This window comes from Schistocerca serialis, chromosome 2 (genome assembly GCF_023864345.2).
Source record: "Schistocerca serialis cubense isolate TAMUIC-IGC-003099 chromosome 2, iqSchSeri2.2, whole genome shotgun sequence".
Taxonomy (NCBI): Eukaryota; Metazoa; Arthropoda; class Insecta; order Orthoptera; family Acrididae; genus Schistocerca; species Schistocerca serialis.
In genome coordinates this window covers 358,261,340-358,289,126 of record NC_064639.1, presented here as the reverse complement: position 1 = coordinate 358,289,126, position 27,787 = coordinate 358,261,340, and the positions used below count along the sequence as shown (strand labels likewise).

Below are 27,787 nucleotides of genomic sequence, written 5' to 3'. Positions count from 1 at the left end.
CATCTGGGGTTGCCTCTGTAAGAGACTATGATGGCCTTAAGCAACAATGTGACAAAGCGATGCATGAACTCCAACTACTCAGGAGGTACAAAAATATATTCACATTTCAGTTTTTTTAGTATATCTTTATTTTTTTTATATAAAAGTGGTATGATAAGTGTATTTTCGGAGGTGGTGCATGACAGCTTATAAATGTTTGAAGAAAAAAAAAATCATGTTACGCCTTGAGTTGCTGATAAAATTGTTTGTTCAAGCAACCAGTTTCAGTCGACTGACCATCATATGGCATGAATCTGTTCATAGCATTAGCACTGACAGCAGTTATAGCATGAATGAATGCACTACCCATCACAACTTTTATTAATTGATGATGTGACTTATATTATGATATGATAGCAGTGCCTGATTAATGGTGTAATCATCTGACATTCATGATTTTATGTTTCACCTAACATGATGCTCTGAATACTCTACTTTTGTGAACCTGATCAGCACCTCAAGGCAGTAATATGACCTTTTCCTAGCATGATAAGAAAGGCTAATTTTGTCTATGCAATCCTTGGTGCTTCATGTGTTTTCAGTTTTCAAGTTGTGTGGCCTTATTTAGTTGTTCTTATGTATTATGTACATTTTGTAGTAATTACTGATTACTTTAATTAAAAAGTAATTATTTTGAAAGTAATATGTCTCTGCTACGTGTACCTCAACCTGGTGTTGCTGTTTGGAATGGTATTTCATGTCGTGGAGTAAATGAGTCTTGATTGTTTGATGACAGTAACAGGAGAGAACTACCTGGAAATGTTGACAACCCATGTGACTCTGAGACTACAAATAACGTGCAACAACTTCAACTCACTTTGCTTTCAACATGCATTTTGCTGTCAATTTACAGCATTTCTGGGGCACTTGTACTAGAGTGTTAATTTTGAAAATTAAGGAATGTGCCCAGTAATCAGAGAGATTATGTTGTCAGGAGTTTTTGCTTTGAATGCTGATAACAAATCACGCGAGCAAATAAAGGGTCAGTTTTGGGTGGTTCATAATTAATGTTTTCAAGACTACTAAATTTTCCAATCCTAATTTTTACTATTATATTACTCATTATGTTTGTTCCTGTACACAAACAACTGGCAGATCTTATTTAGAATCCTTGACTTTAATAAGCAACTTGTGGATCTTGTTCACAGTTGCCAAACCCTTTCAACATTTTAAAAGTAAAATGCAGACTCCAGGGAAGCCATTTTCCTGCATAAGCTGTTTTGTTTTAAAATTAGCTAATTTTGCCCCTTTTGGGCATTTAAAGCTACCCGGTGGCAAAAACAGTAGTTATAACAGCATGTTTTGATGTGTTGTATTGTTGTACTGGGATAATACATGCATAAGGATCACGCTTATCCCTTTTTTACATATGGGTTTCATGTTTGAGATAGTGTCTTCCTGGAGATATCATTTGCTGCCCGAAGTACAAGCAGATTGTGTGTTCCTTGAAACTAAACTACTGCCAGTAGATGATATTTTTCACAGAGATGGCATCAGAAATTTCTGATCCACATTTTCTTCTCAGACTAGCTTTTTGTTCTGCAATAACTTGCCTTCAGTGCTGTAGAGTGATTTATTTAAAGCCACATATAGAATGGACAGCCATTACTGTTGCATCACTAATTAGCAGACAGGTTGCTGTAGCAATAGATGACCAGCAGGAGGAAAAATGTTATGTTCAGAGATGCACACATTGAGCATATTGGTGCAGTAACATCTGATGGGGAAACATTCCATGTGGGAAAAATATATCTAAAAACACAGGTGATGTGACTTACCGAACGAAAGTGCTGGCAGGTCGATAGACACACAAACAAACACAAACATACACACGAAATTCAAGCTTTCGCAACAAACTGTTGCCTCATCAGGAAAGAGGGAAGGAGAGGGAAAGACGAAAGGATGTGGGTTTTAAGGGAGAGGGTAAGGAGTCATTCCAATCTCGGGAGCGGAAAGACTTACCTTAGGGGGAAAAAAGGACAGGTATACACTCGCACATAGACACATATCCATCCGCACATACACAGACACAAGAAAATTTCTGCTTGTGTCTGTGTATGTGCGGATGGATATGTGTGTGTGTGCGCGAGTGTATACCTGTCCTTTTTTCCCCCTAAGGTAAGTCTTTCCGCTCCCGGGATTGGAATGACTCCTTACCCTCTCCCTTAAAACCCAAATCCTTTCGTCTTTCCCTCTCCTTCCCTCTTTCCTGATGAGGCAACAATTTGTTGCGAAAGCTTGAATTTTGTGTGTATGTTTGTGTTTGTTTGTGTGTCTATCGACCTGCCAGCACATTTGTTCGGTAAGTCACATCATTGAAAGCAGTTTGCAAAAATGTCACCAAAGAGTCGGGGAGTCTGAATGTTAGTAAAAAGATGCCACAGTGATGCCATATCAAATACAGTTTTGTAGTAATAAGCACAGATAGCAGGGAGGTTGAACTTCTGTCAGCATAGGATGTGAGGCAGAATAAAAGTGTCTTCTACAAAGTATGTTACACATTCATAAAGTAATGCACTCACCTATCAACCAAAGCCACCCAGTCTTTTTGTTTGCAGAAAATAACAGGCACAAAACTGTGAAACAATAAAAATAAAAACATATTGTTGAGATAGTCTGAAATTTGCAGGCAACACAGTGAAACTATTCGAAGATGTGATCACACAATGAAAGAACTTGAATACTACAGGGGTCAACATTTGGCAGCAATGAATCAGCTGGAAGCTGCTGCTCAAGAGTCTTCAACTCTAAGGCATAAATACAGTGATCTGGCAGCAGAGAAACAACGTTTAGATAGAGAAGTGCAGAACTTACAGAAGGAAGTAACGGAACTTCGATGTCAGCAACAGGTAAGCTAAACATGGTATCATATTTTTATTTCCAAGACACTTTTTTTTGAGACTGGTTTAGAAATTTGTTGGTGCTGTTACCTTGAGTATTTTGATTTGTTGGATATGTCACTTTTCAGTGTATGCGAAAAATGTGAACATCTAGTAGAATTTTAAAAGTTGCATCAGTAGAAAGAAAAAAGTAAGAAACAGGAAAAGGTGGTAGTAAGATACATGATTATGCGAGGGAAATAAAAATTTACACTGAAATGTGGATCAGAAAAAGCAGAAGGCATGTGAAAGGATAGAATTTGGAGGCAAAATGTACTATTTTATTTTTTCCTGCACATTGTGCCTCCTTTTTTATGTTTACTGTATTTCTCCAGATTTCTTTTTTAGTAAAAACGGAACCCTTTTGGGATCACCTTCTTGCCTGTCTGTCCGACAGGTAAAAACCTTTTTTGCTCAGTAACAGGTCCATGTGTCAAGTTGAAATTCATGCCACATACTAACATCTGTGATCTCTTAACGGCGCAAAAAATTGCAGCTTTGAAGTCAGTACAATCAAAAGATACAGCTACTTACATTACATATTTTGATACTTACAAACTTTCTCATCAAAACCTACTTTCCATTAACATAGAATTATGAAATTTGACAAAAATTAAGGTTTCATAGTAAAAGTAAAGGGAAAAATCTGAGAATTCTTAATTTATGATTATACCATATGAAAAAAAAAAAAGATTGTCATTGTTATCCGACTATCTCTGTGTTCGTCTGTCTGTGAAGACTCCTTTTTCGGCCATTAATGTCTTATCAAAACCTATAGGCCTTGTTGACGTAGAATCATGAAATTCAGCAAGTAGCAAACTTTCACAGCAAAAGTTAAGGAAAAAATCAGGAAATTGATAATTTGGAGTTATATGACATGGAAAACATAATTTTTGGTAATTTGTTACCAAGCAGTCCAACTGTCTGTTAGGACCCTGTTTTCTCAGAAACGGATAGATCTATCAAGTTGAAACTTACGTCACATGCTAATGTCTATGGTCCTTTGGCAGTGTAAAAAGTTTGGCTTCTAAGTCAATGCAGTCTAAAGACACGGCCATTTATGTCACATATTTTGGCACTCACAAACTCATTTGTTAGAATGTATGGGGTACTTCCCATTGACCTAGAATCATGAAATTTGCAACAAGCAAGGTTTAAAAGTACGTGTAAAGGAAAAATCTGAAAACTGTTAATTGGTAAGTATGTCCCACAAAAAAATACTTTATTGTCATTTGTTATCAAAATTCAAACTTAACATTAAAACATTCTTGCAAGTCCTCGAATTCTTGGGACGGATATCTGTCCAGTATCAATTTCAATAACAGGCAAAAATATCAAGATTCTCAATTCGCAGTATGGGCGGACTGTCTATATACATAATGAAGTTCGTATGGAACCCTCAGAGTGTGAATCCTACTTGTACCTGGCCAATTGTTTATGTATATGAGGGTATACCGAAAAGTAATCTCTCTGAATTTTTTATATGAAAACTCTTAAAGGTTTTTAAATAAAACAAATGTTAGTAACATTCTACATCTTTATTTTTCATGTCTACAGATTTACAGCCTACTGCCATTAGAGGCCTCTGAATTGTAGTGTGTAACATGGTGGTGAGTAATGAACAATGTCGATGCATGAGGAACACCATGCTGTAATCAAGTTTCAAATTCAAAGAAATTGTCCTCACATGGAGACCCTCTCCTTCAGCATGATCCCAGAGAATTCACCTCTCTTTTATGAGTATGTGCTTGGCCACTACAGGGCACTAACGCTAGCAGTGCTACTTCCCTTTCTGTGCTGCAAGAGTATCTTATTCTATTCTTTTTTCCTCTCTGCCTTTTCAATAGATTGTCCTCTTGGTGCCAACTGTGATTGGATATGGTTTGTGATTTTTAGACACTCATTTTCTTCGCTTCCCGTGCTCTACAACTTTCTATTCCTAACTATACGAGGATGATTTAGTGAGTTTGGAAATTTTCCATGAAAGAGCAGAACATTTACGTTGTGTCTTCATGGTTGATAAGCTTGATTATTCCAAGGATCTTCTGAAAAGTAATTGGATATACAAAAAATCTACTCACCATGTGCCAGCAGGAGAACGCACATATAAAAAAAATGTTTTAGCTGTGCAAGCTTTCAGAACCTGCAGATCCTTCTCCCGTGAAAAGGGTAAGGAGGAGGTGTGAAGGAAAAAGATTGGAGATGTTTAGAAAAAGGGGCAGAGTTCAGAAAAGTCGCCCAGAACCCTGAGTCAGGGAGACTTACCATATGGGTTGAGAAGGAAAGACTGATTGTTGGGGACTGCACCATAAATATAAAGAATTTCAACACTGTACAGTGTATAGTTCATTGTTGACAGCTGTCTGAATTGCTCTCTGTGTGGAATTGAAAATGGAGGAAACTGAGTTTTGTGCTGTTATTGCATATTTTCATTTGGAGGGTTGGAATGCCGCACAAATCGAAACAGAATTAGATGAAGTTCATATTGAGTCTGCACCATGATTGAAGACCATTTACAAAATCCAGGATGGAATGTAACAATATTATGAAAAGGAAAGTTGCTACTCACTTTATAGCAGAGATGCTGAGGCGCGCAAGCGCGCACGCACACACACACACACACACACACACACACACACACACACACACACACACACACACACACACACACACACGTGCACCTGCAACTGCAGTCTCAGGCAACTGAAATCACACTGCAAGCAGCAGCAGCAGCAGTTCTTGATGGGAGTAGTGATTGGGTGGGGGTAAGGAGGAGGCTGGGGTGGGGAGGGGCAGGTATAGTAACATAGTGGTAGCGGACAGTAAAGTGCTGCAAGTTTGACGGTTTTGATGAAAAATATATATATATATATATATATGAATATAATAGAGGGAAACATTCCACGTGGGAAAAAATATATCTAAAAAGAAAGATGATGAAACTTACCAAACAAAAGCGCTGGCAGGTCGATAGACACACAAACAAACACAAACATACACACAAAATTCTAGCTTTCGCAACCAATGGTTGCCTCGTCAGGAAAGAGGGAAGGAGAAGGAAAGACAAAAGGATATGGGTTTTAAGGGAGAGGGTAAGGAGTCATTCCAATCCCGGGAGCGGAAAGACTTACCTTAGGGGGAAAAAAGGACAGGTATACACTCGCACACACACACATATCCATCCACACATACACAGACACAAGCAGACATTTGTAAAGGCAAAGAGTTTGGGCATTTTTTGGGCAGAGATGTCAGTCGGGGCGGATGTACAGAGGCAAAGATGAAGTTGAAAGACAGGTGAGGTATGAGCGGCGGCAAATTGAAATTAGAAATTAGCGGAGATTGAGGCCTGGCGGATAGCGAGAAGAAAGGATATGCTGAAGGGCAAGTTCCCATCTCCGGAGTTCTGACAGGTTGGTGTTAGTGGGAAGTATCCAGATAACCCGGACGGTGTAACACTGTGCCAAGATGTGCTGGCCGTGCACCAAGGCATGTTTAGCCACAGGGTGATCCTCATTACCAACAAACACTGTCTGCCTGTGTCCATTCATGCGAATGGACAGTTTGTTGCTGGTCATTCCCACATAGAACGCTTCACAGTGTAGGCAGGTCAGTTGGTAAATCACGTGGGTGCTTTCACACGTGGCTCTGCCTTTGATCGTGTACACCTTCCGGGTTACAGGACTGGAATAGGTGGTGGTGGGAGGGTGCATGGGACAGGTTTTACACCGGGGGCGGTTACAGGGGTAGGAGCCAGAGGGTAGGGAAGGTGGTTTGGGGATTTCATAGGGATGAACTAAGAGGTTGCGAAGGTTAGGTGGACGGCGGAAAGACACTCTTGGTGGAGTGGGGAGGATTTCATGAAGGATGGATCTCATTTCAGGGCAGGATTTGAGGAAGTCGTATCCCTGCTGGAGAGCCACATTCAGAATCTGATCCAGTCCCGGAAAGTATCCTGTCACAAGTGGGGCACTTTTGGGGTTCTTCTGTGGAAGGTTCCGGGTTTGAGGAGATGAGGATGTGGCTCTGGTTATTTGCTTCTGTACCAGGTCGGGAGGGTAGTTACGGGATGCAAAAGCTGTTTTCAGGTTGTTGGTGTAATGGTTCAAGGATTCCGGACTGGAGCAGATTCGTTTGCCACGAAGACCTAGGCTGTAGGGAAGGGACCGTTTGATGTGGAATGGGTGGCAGCTGTCATAATGGAGGTACTGTTGCTTGTTGGTGGGTTTAATGTGGACGGACGTGTGAAGCTGGCCATTGGACAGGTGGAGGTCAACGTCAAGGAAAGTGGCATGGGATTTGGAGTAGGACCAGGTGAATCTGATGGAACCAAAGGAGTTGAGGTTGGAGAGGAAATTCTGGAGTTCTTCTTCACTGTGAGTCCAGATCACGAAAATGTCATCAATAAATCTGTACCAAACTTCGGGTTGGCAGGCCTGGGTAACCAGGAAGGCTTCCTCTAAGCGACCCATGAATAGGTTGGCATACGAGGGGGCCATCCTGGTACCCATGGCTGTTCCCTTTAATTGTTGGTATGTCTGGCCTTCAAAAGTGAAGAAGTTGTGGGTCAGGATGAAGCTGGCTAAGGTAATGAGGAAAGAGGTTTTAGGTAGGGCGGCAGGTGATCGGCGTGAAAGGAAGTGCTCCATCGCAGCGAGGCCCTGGACATGCGGAATATTTGTGTATAAGGAAGTGGCATCAATGGTTACAAGGATGGTTTCCGGGGGTAACAGACTGGGTAGGGATTCCAGGCGTTTGAGAAAGTGGTTGGTGTCTTTGATGAAGGATGGGAGACTGCATGTAATGGGTTGAAGGTGTTGATCTACGTAGGCAGAGATGCGTTCGGTGGGGGCTTGGTAACCAGCTACAATGGGACGGCCGGGATGATTGGGTTTGTGAATTTTGGGAAGAAGGTAGAAGGTAGGGGTGCGGGGTGTTGGTGGGGTCAGGAGGTTGATGGAGTCGGGTGAAAGGTTTTGTAGGGGGCCTAAGGTTCTGAGGATTCCTTGAAGCTCTGCCTGGACATCAGGAATGGGATTGCCTTGGCAAACTTTGTAAGTAGTGTTGTCTGAAAGCTGACGCAGTCCCTCAGCCACATACTCCCGACGATCAAGTACCACAGTTGTGGAACCCTTGTCCGCCGGAAGAATGACGATGGATCGGTCAGCCTTCAGATCACGGATAGCCTGGGCTTCAGCAGTGGTGATGTTGGGAGTAGGATTAAGGTTTTTTAAAAAGGATTGAGAGGCAAGGCTGGAAGTCAGAAATTCCTGGAAGGTTAGGAGAGGGTGATTTTGAGGAAGAGGAGGTGGGTCCCGCTGTGACGGAGGACGGAACTGTTCCAGGCATGGTTCAATTTGGATAGTGTCTTGGGGAGTTGGATCCTTAGGAGTAGGATTAGGATCATTTTTCTTCGTGGCAAAGTGATATTTCCGGCAGAGAGTACGGGTGTAGGACAGTAAATCTTTGACGAGGGCTGTTTGGTTAAATCTGGGAGTGGGGCTGAAGGTGAGGCCTTTGGATAGGACAGAGGTTTCGGATTGGGAGAGAGGTTTGGAGGAAAGGTTAACTACTGAATTGGGGTGTTGTGGTTCCAGATTGCGTTGATTGGAATTTTGAGGTTTTGGAGGGAGTGGAGCTGGAAGTGGGAGATTGAGTAGATGGGAGAGACTGGGTTTGTGTGCAATGAGAGGAGGTTGAGGTTTGCTGGAAAGGTTGTGAAGGGTGAGTGAGTTGCCTTTCCGGAGGTGGGAAACCAGGAGATTGGATAGTTTTTTAAGGTGGAGGGTGGCATGCTGCTCTAATTTGCGGTTGGCCTGTAGGAGGATGCTCTGAACAACAGGTGTGGATGTGGGAGAGGAAAGATTGAGGATTTTTATAAAGGATAGGAGTTGATGGGCGTGTTGATTGGCTGAGTGGATGTGTAGGTGAAGGATTAGGTGGGTGAGGGCAATTTCAATTTGCCGCCGCTCATACCTCACCTGTCTTTCAACTTCATCTTTGCCTCTGTACATCCGCCCCGACTGACATCTCTGCCCAAAAAATGCCCAAACTCTTTGCCTTTACAAATGTCTGCTTGTGTCTGTGTATGTGTGGATGGATATGTGTGTGTGTGCGAGTGTATACCTGTCCTTTTTTCCCCCTAAGGTAAGTCTTTCCGCTCCCGGGATTGGAATGACTCCTTACCCTCTCCCTTAAAACCCATATCCTTTTGTCTTTCCTTCTCCTTCCCTCTTTCCTGACGAGGCAACCATTGGTTGCGAAAGCTAGAATTTTGTGTGTATGTTTGTGTTTGTTTGTGTGTCTATCGACCTGCCAGCGCTTTTGTTTGGTAAGTTTCATCATCTTTCTTTTTAGATATATTTTTTCCCACGTGGAATGTTTCCCTCTATTATATTCATATCATTAATTTGAAGCCAACAATCACGTTTGTTATTGTTATCGTTATTGTTATTGTCACTGTTACATTTCGAAGTCTTTTCTGTCGTCTTATTTCCTCCTTCTGTTTTTGCCATCACTTTCTATTCACCTTCTCCTTTTTTACCGTAATCCAGTATACAATTTTATCCCGTCGATATACACTCATTAATACGTAATAATACGTAAATCACTTCCAAACCATAACCAAAAAAATTTTTTTTTTTCCGCTTTGCTGCTATAAAATCCACCGTTTCCAGTCCACAAAAAGTTCCTTTCAGCTATTAAACAATCCTTTCGGCAGTTTTAATAACTTTTGCTTTATTTCCATTTCCGTTTTCTCACGTCACCGATCATTTTTAGCCGCTTCCCACAGGTTTTAACGTCATTATTTCTTCATCAAACAATTGTTAGCTTCATTTCCATAATCTGCCACCACCAAACCACTCCTTTTGATACATCCTCACGTAGTTTTTTCGAAATTTTCCCGAATTTCTCCACCCTTTAACGTGTTTCGGCGGCAACACAACCACCTAACCTTTATGCACATCATTATCTACCTACACAAGTTCACCACAGGATCTACATAGCCCAGCCCTAACCAACCCTTTTTCGCCTTTTTTCACACCAGATCTCCATTTGCTTTCTAATTTTACCTTTATCTCTCCCCATATATTTTTTCATATTTATTCTCATTTTCATTTCAGCCTCGTGTTCCACTTTCCACCTTCTAGTACCATGTCACCCTCACAACACCTTCACAACGACCCCATTAAGTTTTATTTACATTCCCTCCGCAAACATGCCTTCGCCCTAGCCAGATTACACTCCCATATTTTATTTTCTCAGGCTTGTCTGACATTTGGCATCACCCCCAAAGGCCTCACACTTAAAGTTCCCATCTCTGGCTGCAACCCTTCTTTCCATCAGTCCCTATACCAGTTCCAAACCAAACAATCCATTGCCCTCACCCACCTAATCCTTCACCTACACATCCACTCAGCCAATCAACACGCCCATCAACTCCTATCCTTTATAAAAATCCTCAATCTTTCCTCTCCCACATCCACACCTGTTGTTCAGAGCATCCTCCTACAGGCCAACCGCAAATTAGAGCAGCATGCCACCCTCCACCTTAAAAAACTATCCAATCTCCTGGTTTCCCACCTCCGGAAAGGCAACTCACTCACCCTTCACAACCTTTCCAGCAAACCTCAACCTCCTCTCATTGCACACAAACCCAGTCTCTCCCATCTACTCAATCTCCCACTTCCAGCTCCACTCCCTCCAAAACCTCAAAATTCCAATCAACGCAATCTGGAACCACAACACCCCAATTCAGTAGTTAACCTTTCCTCCAAACCTCTCTCCCAATCCGAAACCTCTGTCCTATCCAAAGGCCTCACCTTCAGCCCCACTCCCAGATTTAACCAAACAGCCCTCGTCAAAGATTTACTGTCCTACACCCGTACTCTCTGCTGGAAATATCACTTTGCCACGAAGAAAAATGATCCTAATCCTACTCCTAAGGATCCAACTCCCCAAGACACTATCCAAATTGAACCATGCCTGGAACAGTTCCGTCCTCCGTCACAGCGGGACCCACCTCCTCTTCCTCAAAATCACCCTCTCCTAACCTTCCAGGAATTTCTGACTTCCAGCCTTGCCTCTCAATCCTTTTTAAAAAACCTTAATCCTACTCCCAACATCACCACTGCTGAAGCCCAGGCTATCCGTGATCTGAAGGCTGACCGATCCATCGTCATTCTTCCGGCGGACAAGGGTTCCACAACTGTGGTACTTGATCGTCGGGAGTATGTGGCTGAGGGACTGCGTCAGCTTTCAGACAACACTACTTACAAAGTTTGCCAAGGCAATCCCATTCCTGATGTCCAGGCAGAGCTTCAAGGAATCCTCAGAACCTTAGGCCCCCTACAAAACCTTTCACCCGACTCCATCAACCTCCTGACCCCACCAACACCCCGCACCCCTACCTTCTACCTTCTTCCCAAAATTCACAAACCCAATCATCCCGGCCGTCCCATTGTAGCTGGTTACCAAGCCCCCACCGAACGCATCTCTGCCTACGTAGATCAACACCTTCAACCCATTACATGCAGTCTCCCATCCTTCATCAAAGACACCAACCACTTTCTCAAACGCCTGGAATCCCTACCCAGTCTGTTACCCCCGGAAACCATCCTTGTAACCATTGATGCCACTTCCTTATACACAAATATTCCGCATGTCCAGGGCCTCGCTGCGATGGAGCACTTCCTTTCACGCCGATCACCTGCCGCCCTACCTAAAACCTCTTTCCTCATTACCTTAGCCAGCTTCATCCTGACCCACAACTTCTTCACTTTTGAAGGCCAGACATACCAACAATTAAAGGGAACAGCCATGGGTACCAGGATGGCCCCCTCGTATGCCAACCTATTCATGGGTCGCTTAGAGGAAGCCTTCCTGGTTACCCAGGCCTGCCAACCCGAAGTTTGGTACAGATTTATTGATGACATTTTCGTGATCTGGACTCACAGTGAAGAAGAACTCCAGAATTTCCTCTCCAACCTCAACTCCTTTGGTTCCATCAGATTCACCTGGTCCTACTCCAAATCCCATGCCACTTTCCTTGACGTTGACCTCCACCTGTCCAATGGCCAGCTTCACACGTCCGTCCACATTAAACCCACCAACAAGCAACAGTACCTCCATTATGACAGCTGCCACCCATTCCACATCAAACGGTCCCTTCCCTACAGCCTAGGTCTTCGTGGCAAACGAATCTGCTCCAGTCCGGAATCCTTGAACCATTACACCAACAACCTGAAAACAGCTTTTGCATCCCGTAACTACCCTCCCGACCTGGTACAGAAGCAAATAACCAGAGCCACATCCTCATCTCCTCAAACCCGGAACCTTCCACAGAAGAACCCCAAAAGTGCCCCACTTGTGACAGGATACTTTCCGGGACTGGATCAGATTCTGAATGTGGCTCTCCAGCAGGGATACGACTTCCTCAAATCCTGCCCTGAAATGAGATCCATCCTTCATGAAATCCTCCCCACTCCACCAAGAGTGTCTTTCCGCCGTCCACCTAACCTTCGCAACCTCTTAGTTCATCCCTATGAAATCCCCAAACCACCTTCCCTACCCTCTGGCTCCTACCCCTGTAACCGCCCCCGGTGTAAAACCTGTCCCATGCACCCTCCCACCACCACCTATTCCAGTCCTGTAACCCGGAAGGTGTACACGATCAAAGGCAGAGCCACGTGTGAAAGCACCCACGTGATTTACCAACTGACCTGCCTACACTGTGAAGCGTTCTATGTGGGAATGACCAGCAACAAACTGTCCATTCGCATGAATGGACACAGGCAGACAGTGTTTGTTGGTAATGAGGATCACCCTGTGGCTAAACATGCCTTGGTGCACGGCCAGCACATCTTGGCACAGTGTTACACCGTCCGGGTTATCTGGATACTTCCCACTAACACCAACCTGTCAGAACTCCGGAGATGGGAACTTGCCCTTCAGCATATCCTTTCTTCTCGCTATCCGCCAGGCCTCAATCTCCGCTAATTTCTAATTTCAATTTGCCGCCGCTCATACCTCACCTGTCTTTCAACTTCATCTTTGCCTCTGTACATCCGCCCCGACTGACATCTCTGCCCAAAAAATGCCCAAACTCTTTGCCTTTACAAATGTCTGCTTGTGTCTGTGTATGTGTGGATGGATATGTGTGTGTGTGCGAGTGTATACCTGTCCTTTTTTCCCCCTAAGGTAAGTCTTTCCGCTCCCGGGATTGGAATGACTCCTTACCCTCTCCCAAAACCCATATCCTTTTGTCTTTCCTTCTCCTTCCCTCTTTCCTGACGAGGCAACCATTGGTTGCGAAAGCTAGAATTTTGTGTGTATGTTTGTGTTTGTTTGTGTGTCTATCGACCTGCCAGCGCTTTTGTTTGGTAAGTTTCATCATCTTTCTTTTTATATATATATATATATATATATATATATATATATATATATATATATATATATATATAAAAACAAAGATGATGTGACTTACCAAATGAAAGTGCTGGCAGGTCGACAGACACAAACAAACACAAACATACACACAAAATTCAAGCTTTCGCAACAAACTGTTGCCTCATCAGGAAAGAGGGAAGGAGAGGGAAAGACGAAAGGAAGTGGGTTTTAAGGGAGAGGGTAAGGAGTAACACAACACCCAGTCCCTGAGCGGAGAAAATTTCCGACCCAGCCGGGAATCGAACCCGGGCCCTTAGGATTGACAGTCTGTCACGCTGACCACTCAGCTACCGGGGCGGACAAGAGAAAATAAGACGACAGGAAAGATTTCAAGATGCAACAGCGACAATAACAAACGTAATTGTTGGGTTCAAATTAATGATATGGTTATAATAGAGGGAAACATTCCACATAGGAAATATATATCTAAAAACAAAGATGATGTGACTTACCAAATGAAAGTGCTGGCAGGTCGACAGACACAAACAAACACAAACATACACACAAAATTCAAGCTTTCGCAACAAACTGTTGCCTCATCAGGAAAGAGGGAAGGAGAGGGAAAGACGAAAGGAAGTGGGTTTTAAGGGAGAGGGTAAGGAGTAACACAACACCCAGTCCCTGAGCGGAGAAAATTTCCGACCCAGCCGGGAATCGAACCCGGGCCCTTAGGATTGACAGTCTGTCACGCTGACCACTCAGCTACCGGGGCGGACTAAGAGAAAATAAGACGACAGGAAAGATTTCAAGATGCAACAGCGACAATAACAAACGTAATTGTTGGGTTCAAATTAATGATATGGTTATAATAGAGGGAAACATTCCACATAGGAAATATATATCTAAAAACAAAGATGATGTGACTTACCAAATGAAAGTGCTGGCAGGTCGACAGACACAAACAAACACAAACATACACACAAAATTCGAGCTTTCGCAACAAACTGTTGCCTCATCAGGAAAGAGGGAAGGAGAGGGAAAGACGAAAGGAAGTGGGTTTTAAGGGAGAGGGTAAGGAGTAACACAACACCCAGTCCCTGAGCGGAGAAAATTTCCGACCCAGCCGGGAATCGAACCCGGGCCCTTAGGATTGACAGTCTGTCACGCTGACCACTCAGCCCCGGTAGCTGAGTGGTCAGTGTGACAGACTGTCAATCCTAAGGGCCCGGGTTCGATTCCCGGCTGGGTCGGAAATTTTCTCCGCTCAGGGACTGGGTGTTGTGTTACTCCTTACCCTCTCCCTTAAAACCCACTTCCTTTCGTCTTTCCCTCTCCTTCCCTCTTTCCTGATGAGGCAACAGTTTGTTGCGAAAGCTCGAATTTTGTGTGTATGTTTGTGTTTGTTTGTGTCTGTCGACCTGCCAGCACTTTCATTTGGTAAGTCACATCATCTTTGTTTTTAGATATATATTTCCTATGTGGAATGTTTCCCTCTATTATAACCATATCATTAATTTGAACCCAACAATTACGTTTGTTATTGTCGCTGTTGCATCTTGAAATCTTTCCTGTCGTCTTATTTTCTCTTAGTCCGCCCCGGTAGCTGAGTGGTCAGCGTGACAGACTGTCAATCCTAAGGGCCCGGGTTCGATTCCCGGCTGGGTCGGAAATTTTCTCCGCTCAGGGACTGGGTGTTGTGTTACTCCTTACCCTCTCCCTTAAAACCCACTTCCTTTCGTCTTTCCCTCTCCTTCCCTCTTTCCTGATGAGGCAACAGTTTGTTGCGAAAGCTTGAATTTTGTGTGTATGTTTGTGTTTGTTTGTGTCTGTCGACCTGCCAGCACTTTCATTTGGTAAGTCACATCATCTTTGTTTTTAGATATATATTTCCTATGTGGAATGTTTCCCTCTATTATAACTATATATATATATATATATATATATATATATATATATATATATATATATATATATATATATATATATATATATATATATATATAAAAAACAAAGATGAGGTGACTTACCGAACGAAAGCGCTGGCAGGTCGATAGACACACAAACAAACACAAACCCACTTCCTTTCGTCTTCCCCTCTCCTTCCCTCTTTCCTGATGAGGCAACAGTTTGTTGCGAAAGCTTGAATTTTGTTTGTGTTTGTGTGTCTATCGACCTGCCAGCGCTTTCGTTCGGTAAGTCACCTCATCTTTGTTTTTATATATAATTTTTCCCACGTGGAATGTTTCCTTCTATGTCTGCTTGTGTCTGTATATGTGTGGATGGATATGTGTGTGTGTGTGTGTGCGCGCGCGAGTGTATACCCGTCCTTTTTTCCCCCTAGGGTAAGTCTTTCCGCTCCCGGGATTGGAATGACTCCTGACCCTCTCCCTTAAAACCCAAATCCTTTCGTCTTTCCCTCTCCTTCCCTCTTTCCTGACGAGGCAACCGTTGGTTGTGAAAGCTAGAATTTTGTGTGTATGTTTGTGTTTGTTTGTGTGTCTATCGACGTGCCAGCGCTTTCGTTTGGTAAGTCACATCATCTTTGTTTTTAGATATATTTTTCCCATGTGGAATGTTTCCCTCTATATATATATGATATGTCTGCTTGTGTCTGTATATGTGTGGATGGATATGTGTGTCTGTGTGTGTGCGTGTGTGCGCGAGTGTATACCCGTCCTTTTTTCCCCCCTAGGGTAAGTCTTTCCGCTCCCGGGATTGGAATGACTCCTTACCCTCTCTCTTAAAACCCAAACCCTTTTGTCTTTCCCTCTCCTTCCCTCTTTCCTGATGAAGCAACCGTTGGTTGCGAAAGCTTGAATTTAAATATGTCTGCTTGTGTCTGTATGTGTGGATGGATATGTGCGTGTGTGCGAGTGTATACCTGTCCTTTTTTCCCCCTAAGGTAAGTCTTTCCGCTCCCGGGATTGGAATGACACCTTACCCTCTCCCTTGAAACCCACATCCTTTCGTCTTTCCCTCTCCTTCCCTCTTTCCTGATGAAGCAACCGTTGGTTGCGAAAGCTTGAATTTTGTGTGTATGTTTGTGTTTGTTTGTGTGTCTATCAACCTGCCAGCACTTTCGTTTGGTAAGTCATCTCCGGTTGATTTAAAAAAATACACCAAGTTAAATAAAAATATTTTAATATATACATCTTACAACTACATCTTTGCACTATTTTTCTACATAGTCTCCATAGAGATTGAGGCACTTATCATATCTCTTCACAAGCTTTGAAATTCCTTCTGCATAAAAATCACCCGCTTGTGCCTGGAGCCAGCCTGTGACCGCATCTTTGAGCTCTTCGTCGTCATCAAACCGCTGTGACCCGAGCCATTTCTTCAAATGCATGAAGAGGTGATAATCACTTGGCGCCAGGTCTGGGCTGTAAGGTGGATGGTTGATAACATCCCACTTGAAGGACTCAAGAAGGGCCGTTGTTCTGCGAGCAGAGTGAGGACGGGCGTTATCGTGCAAAAAAACGATACCGGAAGTCAGCATACCACGGTGTTTGTTCTGTATAGCCCGTCGTAACTTTTTTATTGTTTCACAGTACACGTCTTGATTAATGGTCGTACCACGTTCCATGAATTCAACCAACAACACCCCTTTGGCATCCCAAAACACCGTTGCCATCAGTTTTCTGGCAGAAAAATCTTGCGAGGCTTTTCTTGGTTTGGTAGGCGAATTTGAATGTGCCCACATCTTTGATTGTTCTTTTGTCTCAGGGTTCACGTACTTAATCCAGGTTTCGTCACCGGTCACGATTCTGTTTAACAATGGTTCTCCTTCGTCCTCATAACGTGACAGAAAGTCTAATGCAGAGGCCATTCTTTGAGTTTTGTGGTGGCTGGTAAGAATTTTGGGCACCCATCTCGCACAGAACTTACGGTAACCCAATCTTGCTGTCACTATCTCGTACAAGAGAGTCTTAGAAATCTGTGGAAAACCAGTAGACAACTCCGACATTGAGAAACGTTGATTTTCATGAACTTTTGCATCAACTGTCTGAACGAGTTCGTCAGTCACCAATGATGGTCTACCACTCCTCTCTTCATCATGAACGTTTTCTCGTCCACTTTTAAATAAACGTACCCATTCACGGACAACTCCTTCACTCATAACTCTTGGTCCGTACACGGCACAAAGCTCACGATGAATAGCTGCTGCAGAATATCCTTTGGCTGTAAAAAACCTTATGACAGCACGCACTTCACATTTGGCGGGGTTTTCTATTGCAGCACACATTTCAAACTGCCACAAAAACTAAACTAGCGCAGGCACAACGTTCACTCGACCACGGCTTGATGCCGACTGACCTGTTGAGTGCGTGAACGCACAGATGGCGTCGCTACTCCCCCCACAACCCGCACTGTGACCAATCGGAGGTTACTTTGTAAACCGCCCTCGTATAAACAAAGATGATGTGACGTACCATACGAAAGTGCTGGCAGGTCGATAGAAACACAAACAGACACATACATACACACAAAATTCAAGCTTTCGCAACAAACTGTTGCCTCATGAGGAAAGAGGGAAGGAGAGGGAAAGACAAAAGGATGTGGGTTTTAAGGGAGAGGGTAAGGAGTCATTCCAATCCCGGGAGCGGAAAGACTTACCTTAGGGGGAAAAAAGGAAGGGTATCCACTCGCGCGCGCACACACACACACATCCATCCACACTCTCCCTTAAAACCCACATCCTTTCGTCTTTCCCTCTCCTTCCCTCTTTCCTGATGAGGCAACAGTTTGTTGCAAAAGCTTGAATTTTGTGTGTTTGTTTGTGTGTCTGTCGACCTGCCAGCACTTTCATTTGGTAAGTCACATCATCTTTGTTTTTTTTATATATATATATATATATATATATATATATAACCCACGGTTGCTTCGTCAGGAAAGACGGAAGGAGAGGGAAAGACAAAAGGATGTGGATTTTAAGGGAGAGGGTAAGGAGTCATTCCAGTCCCGGGAGCGGAAAGACTCATCTTAGGGGGAAAAAAGGACAAGTATACACTCGCGCGCGCACACACACACACACACACACACACACACACACACACATATCCATCTACACATATAGAGACACAAGCAGACATATTTAAAGACAAAGAGTTTGGGCAGAGATGTCAGTCGAGGCGGAAGTGCAGAGGCAAAGATGATGATGAATGACAGGTGAGGTGTGAGTGGCAGCAACTTGAAATTAGCGGAGATTGAGGCCTGGTGGCTAACAGGAAGAGAGGATATATTGAAGAGCAAGTTCCCATCTCCGGAGTTCGGATAGGTTGGTGTTGGTGGGAAGTATCCAGATAACCCGGACAGTGTAACACTGTGCCAAGATGTGCTGGCCGTGCACCAAGGTATGCTTAGCCACAGGGTGATCCTCATTACCAACAAACACTGTCTGCCTGTGTCCATTCATGCGAATGGACAGTTTGTTGCTGGTCATTCCCACATAGAATGCATCACAGTGTAGGCAGGTCAGTTGGTAAATCACGTGGGTGCTTTCACATGTGGCTCTGCCTTTGATCGTGTACACCTTCCGGGTTACAGGACTGGAGTAGGTGGTGGTAGTAGGGTGCATGGGACAGGTTTTACACCGGGGTTGGTTACAAGGATAGGAGCCAGAGGGTAGGGAAGGTGGTTTGGGGATTTCATAGGGATGAACTAACAGGTTACGAAGGTCAGGTGGACGGCGGAGAGACACTCTTGGTGGAGTGGGGAGGATTTCATGAAGGATGGATCTCATTTCAGTGCAGGATTTGAGGAAGTCGTATCCCTGCTGGAGAGCCACATTCAGAGTCTGGTCCAGTCCTGGAAAGTATCCTGTCACAAGTGGGGCACTTTTATGGTTCTTCTGTGGGGGATTCTGGGTTTGAGGGGATGAGGAAGTGGCCCTGGTTATTTACTTCTGTACCAGGTCGGAAGGGTAGTTGCGGGATGCGAAAGCTGTTGTCAGGTTGTTGGTGTAATGGTTCAGGGATTCCGGACTGGAGCAGATTCGTTTGCCACGAAGACCTAGGCTGTAGGGAAGGGACCGTTTGATGTGGAATGGGTGGCAGCTGTCATAATGGAGGTACTGTTGCTTGTTGGTGGGTTTGATGTGGACGGACGTGTGAAGTTGAAGTTGGCCATTGGACAGGTGGAGGTCAACGTCAAAGAAAGTGGCATGGGATTTGGAGTAGGACCAGGTGAATCCGATGGAACCAAAGGAGTTGAGGTTGGAGAGGAAATTCTGGAGCTCTTCTTCACTGTGAGTCCAGATCATGAAGATGTCATCAATAAATCTGTACCAAACTTTGGGTTGGCAGGCCTGGGTAACCAAGAAGGCTTCCTCTAAGCGACCCATGAATAGGTTGGCGTACGCAGGGGCCATCCTGGTACCCATGGCTGTTCCCTTTAATTGTTGGTATGTCTGGCCTTCAAAAGTGAAGAAGTTGTGGGTCAGGATGAAACTGGCTAAGGTGATGAGGAAAGAGGTTTTAGGTAGGGTGGCAGGTGATCGGCGTGAAAGGAAATGCTCCATCGCAGCGAGGCCCTGGACGTGCGGAATATTTGTATATAAGGAAGTGGCATCAATGGTTACAAGGATGGTTTCTGGGGGTAACACATTGGGTAAGGATTCCAGGCGTTCGAGAAAGTGGTTGGTGTCTTTGATGATGGATGGGAGACTGCATGTAATGGGTTGAAGGTGTTGAGTTACATAGGCAGATATACGTTCTGTGGGGGCTTGGTAACCAGCTACAATGGGACGGCCGGGATGATTGGGTTTGTGGATTTTAGGAAGAAGGTAGAAGGTAGGGGTGCGGGGTGTCGGTGGGGTCAGGAGGTTGATGGAGTCAGGTGAAAGTTTTTCAAGGGGGCCTAAGGTTCTGAGGATTCCTTGAAGCTCCGCCTGGACATTGGGAATGGGGCTACCTAGGCAAACTTTGTATGTGGTGTTGTCTGAAAGCTGACACAGTCCCTCGGCCACAGACTCCCGACGATCAAGTACCACGGTCATGGAACCCTTGTCCGCCGGAAGAATGACGATGGATCGGTCAGCCTTCAGATCACGGATAGCCTGGGCTTCAGCAGTTGTGATGTTGGGAGTAGGATTAAGGTTTTTTAAGAAGGATTGAGATGCAAGGCTGGAAGTCAGAAATTCCTGGAAGGTTTGGAGAGGGTGATTTTGAGGAAGAGAAGGTGGGTCCCGCTGCGACGGGGGACGGAACTGTTCCAGGCAGGGTTCAATTTGGATGGTGTCTTGGGGAGTTGGATCATTAGGAGTAGGATTAGGATCATTTTTCTTCGTGGCAAAGTGATATTTCCAGCAGAAAGTACGAGTGTAGGACAATAAATCTTTGACGAGGGCTGTTTGGTTGAATCTGGGAGTGGGGCTAATGGTGAGGCCTTTGGATAGGACAGAGGTTTCGGATTGGGAGAGAGGTTTGGAGGAACGGTTAACTACTGAATTAGGGTGTTGTGGTTCCAGATTGTGTTGATTGGAATTTTGAGGTTTTGGAGGGAGTGGAGCTGGAAGTGGGAGATTGAGTAGATGGGAGAGACTGGGTTTTTGTGCAATGAGAGGAGGTTGAGGTTTACTGGAAAGGTTGTGAAGGGTGAGTGAGTTGCCTTTCCGGTGGTGGGAAACCAGGAGATTGGATAGTTTTTTGAGGTGGAGGGTGGCATGCTGTTGTAATTTACGGTTGGCCTGTAGGAGGATGCTCTGAACAGCCGGTGTGGATGTGGGAGAGGAAAGATTAAGGACTTTTATTAAGGATTGGAGTTGACGGGTGTGATCATTGGCTGAGTTGATGTGTAGGTGAAGGATTAGGTGGGTGAGGGCAATGGATTGTTCAGTTTGGAACTGGTATAGGGACTGATGGAAAGAAGGGTTGCAGCCAGAGATGGGAACTTAAAGTGTGAGGCCTTTGGGGGTAATGCCAAATGTCAGACAAGCCTGAGAAAATAGAATATGGGAGCGTAATCTGGCTAGGGCGAAGGCATGTTTGCGGAGGGAATGTAAATAAAACTTAATGGGGTCGTTGTGGGGGTGTTGTGAGGGTGACATGGTATTAGAAGGTGGAAAGTGTAACATGAGGCTGAAATGAAAATGAAAATAAAAATATATGGGGAGGGATAAAGGTGGACTGGAAAGTAACTGGAGATCTGGTGTGAAAAAAGGCGAAAAGGTGTTGGTTACAGCTGGGCTATGTTGGACTTGGGTTGGTAGACAACTATGTGCACAAAGGTTAGGTGGTTGTGTTGCCGCCAAAACACGTTAGAGGACGGAGAAATTCGGGAAAATTTCGAAAAAACTGCATGTAATATATTAAAAGGAGTGGTTTTGTGGCGGCAGATTATGAAAATGAGGCTAACAATTGTCTGACGAAGAAATAATGAAGTTAAAACCTGTGGGAAGCGGCTAAAAATTGTCAGTGATGTGGGAAAAACGGAAATGGAAATAAAGCTAAAGTTATTAGAACCAGCCGAAATGGTTGTTTAAAAGGTGAAAGGAACTGTTTGTGAACTAGAAATGGTGGATTTTATAGCGGCGGTAGTGTTGAAAGCGGCAAAAAAAATTTTTTTGGTTATGGTTTGGACGTGGGTTATGTATTATTGAGTATATATAGGCGGGATAAAATTGTACAGCAGATTACGGTAAAAAGGAGAAGGTGAATACAAAGTGAAACTACTGGCAAAAGCAGAAAGAGAAAATAAGACGACAGAAAAGATTTCGAAATGCAACAGTGACAATAACAAATGTAATTGTTGGTTTCAAATTAATGATATCAATATAATAGAGGGAAACATTCCTCGCGGGAAAAATATATTTAAAAACAAAGATGATGTGACTTACCATACGAAAGTGCTGGCAGGTCGATAGAAACACAAACAGACACATACATACACACAAAATTCAAGCTTTTGCAACAAACTGTTGCCTCATCAGGAAAGAGGGAAGGAGAGGGAAAGACAAAAGGATGTGGGTTTTAAGGGAGAGGGTAAGGATTCATTCCAATCCCGGGAGCGGAAAGACTTACGTTAGGGGGAAAAAAGGACAGGTATACACTCGAGCGCGCACACACACATATCCATCCACACATATACAGACACAAGCGCACACACACACACACACACACACACACACATACCCACGGTTGCTTCGTCAGGAAAGACGGAAGGAGAGGGAAAGACGAAAGGATGTGGGTTTTAAGGGAGAGGGTAAGGAGTCATTCCAGTACCGGGAGCGGAAAGACTCACCTTAGGGGGAAAAAAGAACGGGTATACACTCGCGCACACACACACATATCCATCCACACATATACAGACACAAGCAGACATATTTAAAGACAAAGAGTTTGGGCAGAGATGTCAGTCGAGGCGGAAGTGCAGAGGCAAAGATGATGTTGAATGACAGGTGAGGTGTGAGTGGTGGCAACTTGAAATTAGCGGAGATTGAGGCCTGGTGGGTAACGGGAAAAGAGGATATATTGAAGAGCAAGTTCCCATCTCCAGAGTTCGGATAGGTTGGTGTTGGTGGGAAGTGTCCAGATAACCCGGACGGTGTAACACTGTGCCAAGATGTGCTGGCCGTGCGCCAAGGCATGTTTAGTCACAGGGTGATCCTCATTACCAACAAACACTGTCTGCCTGTGTCCATTCATGCGAATGGATAGTTTGTTGCTGGTCATTCCCACATAGAAAGCTTCACAGTGTAGGCAGGTCAGTTGGTAAATCACGTGGGTGCTTTCACACGTGGCTCTGCCTTTGATCGCGTACACCTTCCGGGTTACAGGACTGGAGTAGGTGGTGGTGGGAGGGTGCATTGGACAGGTTTTACACTGGGGGCGGTTACAAGGGTAGGAGCCAGAGGATAGGGAAGGTGGTTTGGGGATTTCATAGGGATGAACTAAGAGGTTACGAAGGTTAGGTGGACAGCGGAAAGACACTCTTGGAGGACTGGGGAGGATTTCATGAAGGATGGATCTCATTTCAGGGCAGGATTTGAGGAAGTCGTATCCCTGCTGGAGAACCACATTCAGAGTCTGATCCAGTCCCGGAAAGTATCCTGTCACAAGTGGGGCACTTTTGTGGTTCTTTGCCTCTTTACTTCCCCTCAAACCCAGAACCTCACACAGAATAACCACAAAAGTGCCCCACTTGTGACAGGAAACATTTCGAGTCCAAGTCACTTTGTGGATAAGGAAACCTCCATCAATGACAAAAAATTTACTCGGTCCACCTGACTTCACATCTTCCACTGGAACGAAGGCATTGTAGAATGAAGATTTTGTTCCTTTTCGCATGCCTTTTTCTGAGAATAGGGACATTGGGTGAGGAGCAAGTTCATATTTCAGAGAGGCATTTAACTCTTCTTCACTTTGTTTCATTAAACAAATCCTTTGGAAAAGAGTTAAAGGATCAACAGGAGTACTTTTAGTGCTCCCAGCTTTTACAGAATCAAATGCAGAAAGGAGAGTCAAACTATATCTTTTCTAGGGAACTTTACATCGTGGAAATTGTCACCAACTATTCTTTGCTCAAAATTTGAAAAATTGGTATTTTTTGACGCACTGTAGCGCCTTAGATACTGGGAGTAGAAAGAAATGGTAAGAATCACATTTGTAGAGAATTTTGTGCTCTTTAAAAAAGAAAATAGACGTCAAAGCGATAGGAGCAAATGAAACAGATATTTTGAAAAAACTGAAAAAAGTCCGAAATTTTCGAAGTTTTTTGACAGCAGAAAGTTTTTCCAAGAGAAATTTTGTTGGCAAAACTTAGTTTTCTAACCTTTCCAACAATATGAACGAGTGAAAAAAAATAAAATCTTCTACCCCACCTTTTGCAAGGTACAGGCTTTTTTTCTGACAGTTTCACTGGACTAATACTTGATGTTAACAAATTTCTCTTGTTCAGAAACGCTTTCCTTGTCATTGCCAGTCTACATTTTATATCCTCTGTGCTTCGACCATCATCAGTTATTTTACTCCCTAAATAGCAAAACTCCTTTACTACTTTAAGTGTCTCATTTCCTAATCTAATTCCCTCAGCATCACCCGATTTAATTTGACTACATTCCATTATCCTCGTTTTGCTTTTGTTGGTGTCCATCCTATATCCTCCTTTCAAGACACTGTCCATTCCGTTCAGCTGCTCTCCAAGTCCTATGCTGTCTCTGACAGAATTACAGTGTCATCGGCGAACCTCAAAGTTTTTATTTCTTCTCCATGAATTTTAATACCTACTCCGAATTTTTCTTTTGTTTCCTTTACTGCTTGCTCAATATACAGATTGAATAACATTGGGGAGAGGCTACAACCCTGTCTCACTCCCGTCCCAACCACCTCTTCCCTTTCATGCCCCTTGATTCTTATAACTGCCATCTGGTTTCAGTACAAATTGTAAATAGCCTTTCGCTCCCTATATTTTACCCCTGCCACCTTCAGAATTTGAAAGAGAGTATTCCACCTGGTAAGGGCCTTCTAATTGACTAGCTTCTCACAGATCATGATCTGTGTGTCCTCAGCAATGGTTCTCCTACTCACTTCAGTACTGCCCATAGTGTATTGCTCTAATGACCTTTTTCCCTAATCTTGTGGCTTCACTACATGACGACCTGTGTGATAGTGACCAGTTTCCAATTACCCTGTCATTTCTTTGCCACTGCCGGACAGACAGACTACTGCATTGGGCATTTGACAGAGCCAGTTGGCCTTTGTATCCCTCTGTGGTTTCATTCTCAGTCTCTTTCTTCTGCTGTATCTGCTATTTCCCTTTCTACAGGTCCCCTAGACTGTCAGATGGTGCCGTGATGAACCAAATACATTGCAGTAACTATTCAGGATCACCCTGCGGTGATTTAAATGACATCCTTGGCAGACCAGCCTTATCACTTTTGAGCAACTTCATGCTAAGCCTTGCTGTCTAATCAAATGCAGCAAGAAGAAATGCTGGGAATGCTATGTCTCCTACATGGGGATGTATGCATCTTCATTTCAGGTGTGGGACAAGCTAAGTGGTTTTATGAGCTGCCAACGATCAACAGCTGTTGCCAGCCTTGTCCCACAGGGTTTGTACTGATTTGTTGGTTCTTGCAAAATACCTTATGACCTGAGTAGCAACAGCATTTGGCATCCTTCCGTATCCAGCTACCTTTCTATTGTAGAAGCGACAAGTTGAAGACAGCCCCTTACATTTCACTCCCTACCAAACTGAAACTTACAATGAACTCATCACTGACTGGGAACTATTTTAGGTTCTTGCCTCATCCCATGATGCAGCCCTTTGCTGTGATTGAATTCACAATCAGATGATCAAACACCTGGATGTTACCCAAAGGCAGCATCCCCTGAGGGTCTTCAACCATCTTTGACTCCAAGGTGCCTTTCCCTCACAATAGCGTAGTTGTCCTAGTCCTTACGCCAGGCAGGAACCTAACATATCTTGACAGTTAGTGGCCATGTAGCCAGAACAACATTCTCTGAAAGGTGCTTGAAAGGATGGTTGCCCATGGGTTACGTTGGGTTCTCGAATCTCTGGGCCTTTTGTTGCCCTTTAAAAAGCTGCGATGGAAGATAACAACCAATCAACCACATAGGAGAATATCAGATTGATCCTGTGGCAATAACCAGAAAATTCTCTCCAGAAATAATGAATGTGAGGGTTGTGTGGAGTCTTATCACAACATCTCACAGATCAAACTTCATTTTATACCCAACAGAAAGAGGGGCCAAAAGTCTAAACTCCCATGTATAACTCAGAATACTTGAAAGAATATGCAGCAGATTTTGCACAATCACTACAGACCAACATACAAATGTGGAACAAGCTTCTTGAAACCGTTCAACAATCAGCAAGAAAACTTGCTCAACCACCATGGAGACAGAAGCAAAGATGGCGGATCTCAGACTGCGACAGATCCCTAGAATCCCATATCAGAGCCTGAAAGTTATGGCATAGCCACAAACTCCAGGGATTTGGCATAATTTTTTAGAAACGCAGAGAAAAATATGTAAAACAATCAAATGTATTAAACAGTACACTACCTCAAAATATTAGAGGACATTGATAATGATTTCAAAAAGAACAACATATGAATTTTTTAAAAGACATTTCTGGAAGAACAAAGAACTACAAACCCTTCAGTCTTTAGTTTCGTCACCCTGATGGACCACTTGAGACAAATATACAAGCCAACTATGAAATTCTGAAGCAGTACTTCTATAAACTACCCAACTGTGAACCATCTGCAATTTCACTTTACTGCTCCAAATAAAACACTCTTCCATCTACACATGAGGAAATACTAAACAATGTTTAACATCTAAAAACAACAGAGTACCAGGGGACAACGGTACAATTGCAGAAATGCTCTCTTGATTGACAGACTACAAACCATCATTGTCAATACACATGAAAATGGCAACATACCAGCAGATAGGAAAAATGCTTTGAGCCACCCATTACACAAAAAGGGGAATAAGACATATCCAAACAGTTGCTGAGGTGTTGCACGTTTACCAGTTGCCTGCAAGGTTTTTTTTTTCTTTCTTTTTTTCTTTCTTTTTTTTTTTTCCTCCTTCAGATACCCTGCTTACCAAGCTGGAGCAACAGACAGAAAAATTGATCAGGGAATACCGAGGTGGGCTTCCAATCAGGCTGCTGATATGCAGAGCAGATCTGGAATCTCAAATGATACTGCTACACTGAAAGTGAAATTTCACAGTTTTCACTTTCATAGATTTCAAGAAAGCTTACGACTCGATCGACTGCATCTCCCCGTTTAATATGCTTCACGAATATAGTTTGGATAATGAAACAACTTTGTTAATATAACAGACTTTGACAGCCACATAAAGTTAATGGGGTCCCCACTCCTGGGTGCAAGAAAGAAGCACTCAGCAAAGACAGGCCACAAGTGGTCCATTGGGGCCATCCGACAAGACAGGTCCAAAGTAAAAGGAGGAAGAGTTTTTGGGAAGATAAGAAGAACAAGAAAGCTAGTGCTATGTAATGGTTTCTCATGTTTCTTAGAGGGCCACAATGAAAATAATCACAATTGCTTCTTTCTTGATATGTCTGTAGTTCCTCTGAACAACTATCAGTTCTTTGATGTAAACACTATTGCCTGTTCAAAACCATATTGTCGATGTGACAAAAAAGTGCCAATTCTTTATTCTGATGGATCTTCCGTAATTGTCAGCATTTTATGCAGGTCATATGTTGTTATAAATTTGGCATCCACAAACTTTGTTTTAATTTGTTGAATGCAAATTGGCATTCACTGTTCAGATTCCATTTTGTGCCTTTTGAAAATTCATGCAGCATGTTGGATAAACTTCCTGTAGTAATTTATTTGGCCTAACACAGTCTGTACCTGCGTACGGTCTTTTGGAACTGGGAAGTTTTTGATGGCTTCAGTATGTTAGCACAGTCAGCCCTGAATGGTAATCTCCTGTATCAGTATTGACGAAATGGAGTATTTATGAGCATGAATCTGT

General features: G+C 43.6%; 1 protein-coding gene across 1 annotated transcript in view; it reads left to right on the top strand.

The window, feature by feature from the left end:
• The window catches only part of LOC126457169 (disks large homolog 5-like), a gene marked incomplete in the record, with an annotated part of 184,697 nt that overhangs the window by 24,516 nt on the left and 132,394 nt on the right, over positions 1–27,787 (top strand). The window contains 2 exon segments of the mRNA XM_050093253.1: positions 1–85; positions 2,669–2,888. Coding sequence (XP_049949210.1) covers positions 1–85; positions 2,669–2,888 — 305 coding nt within the window.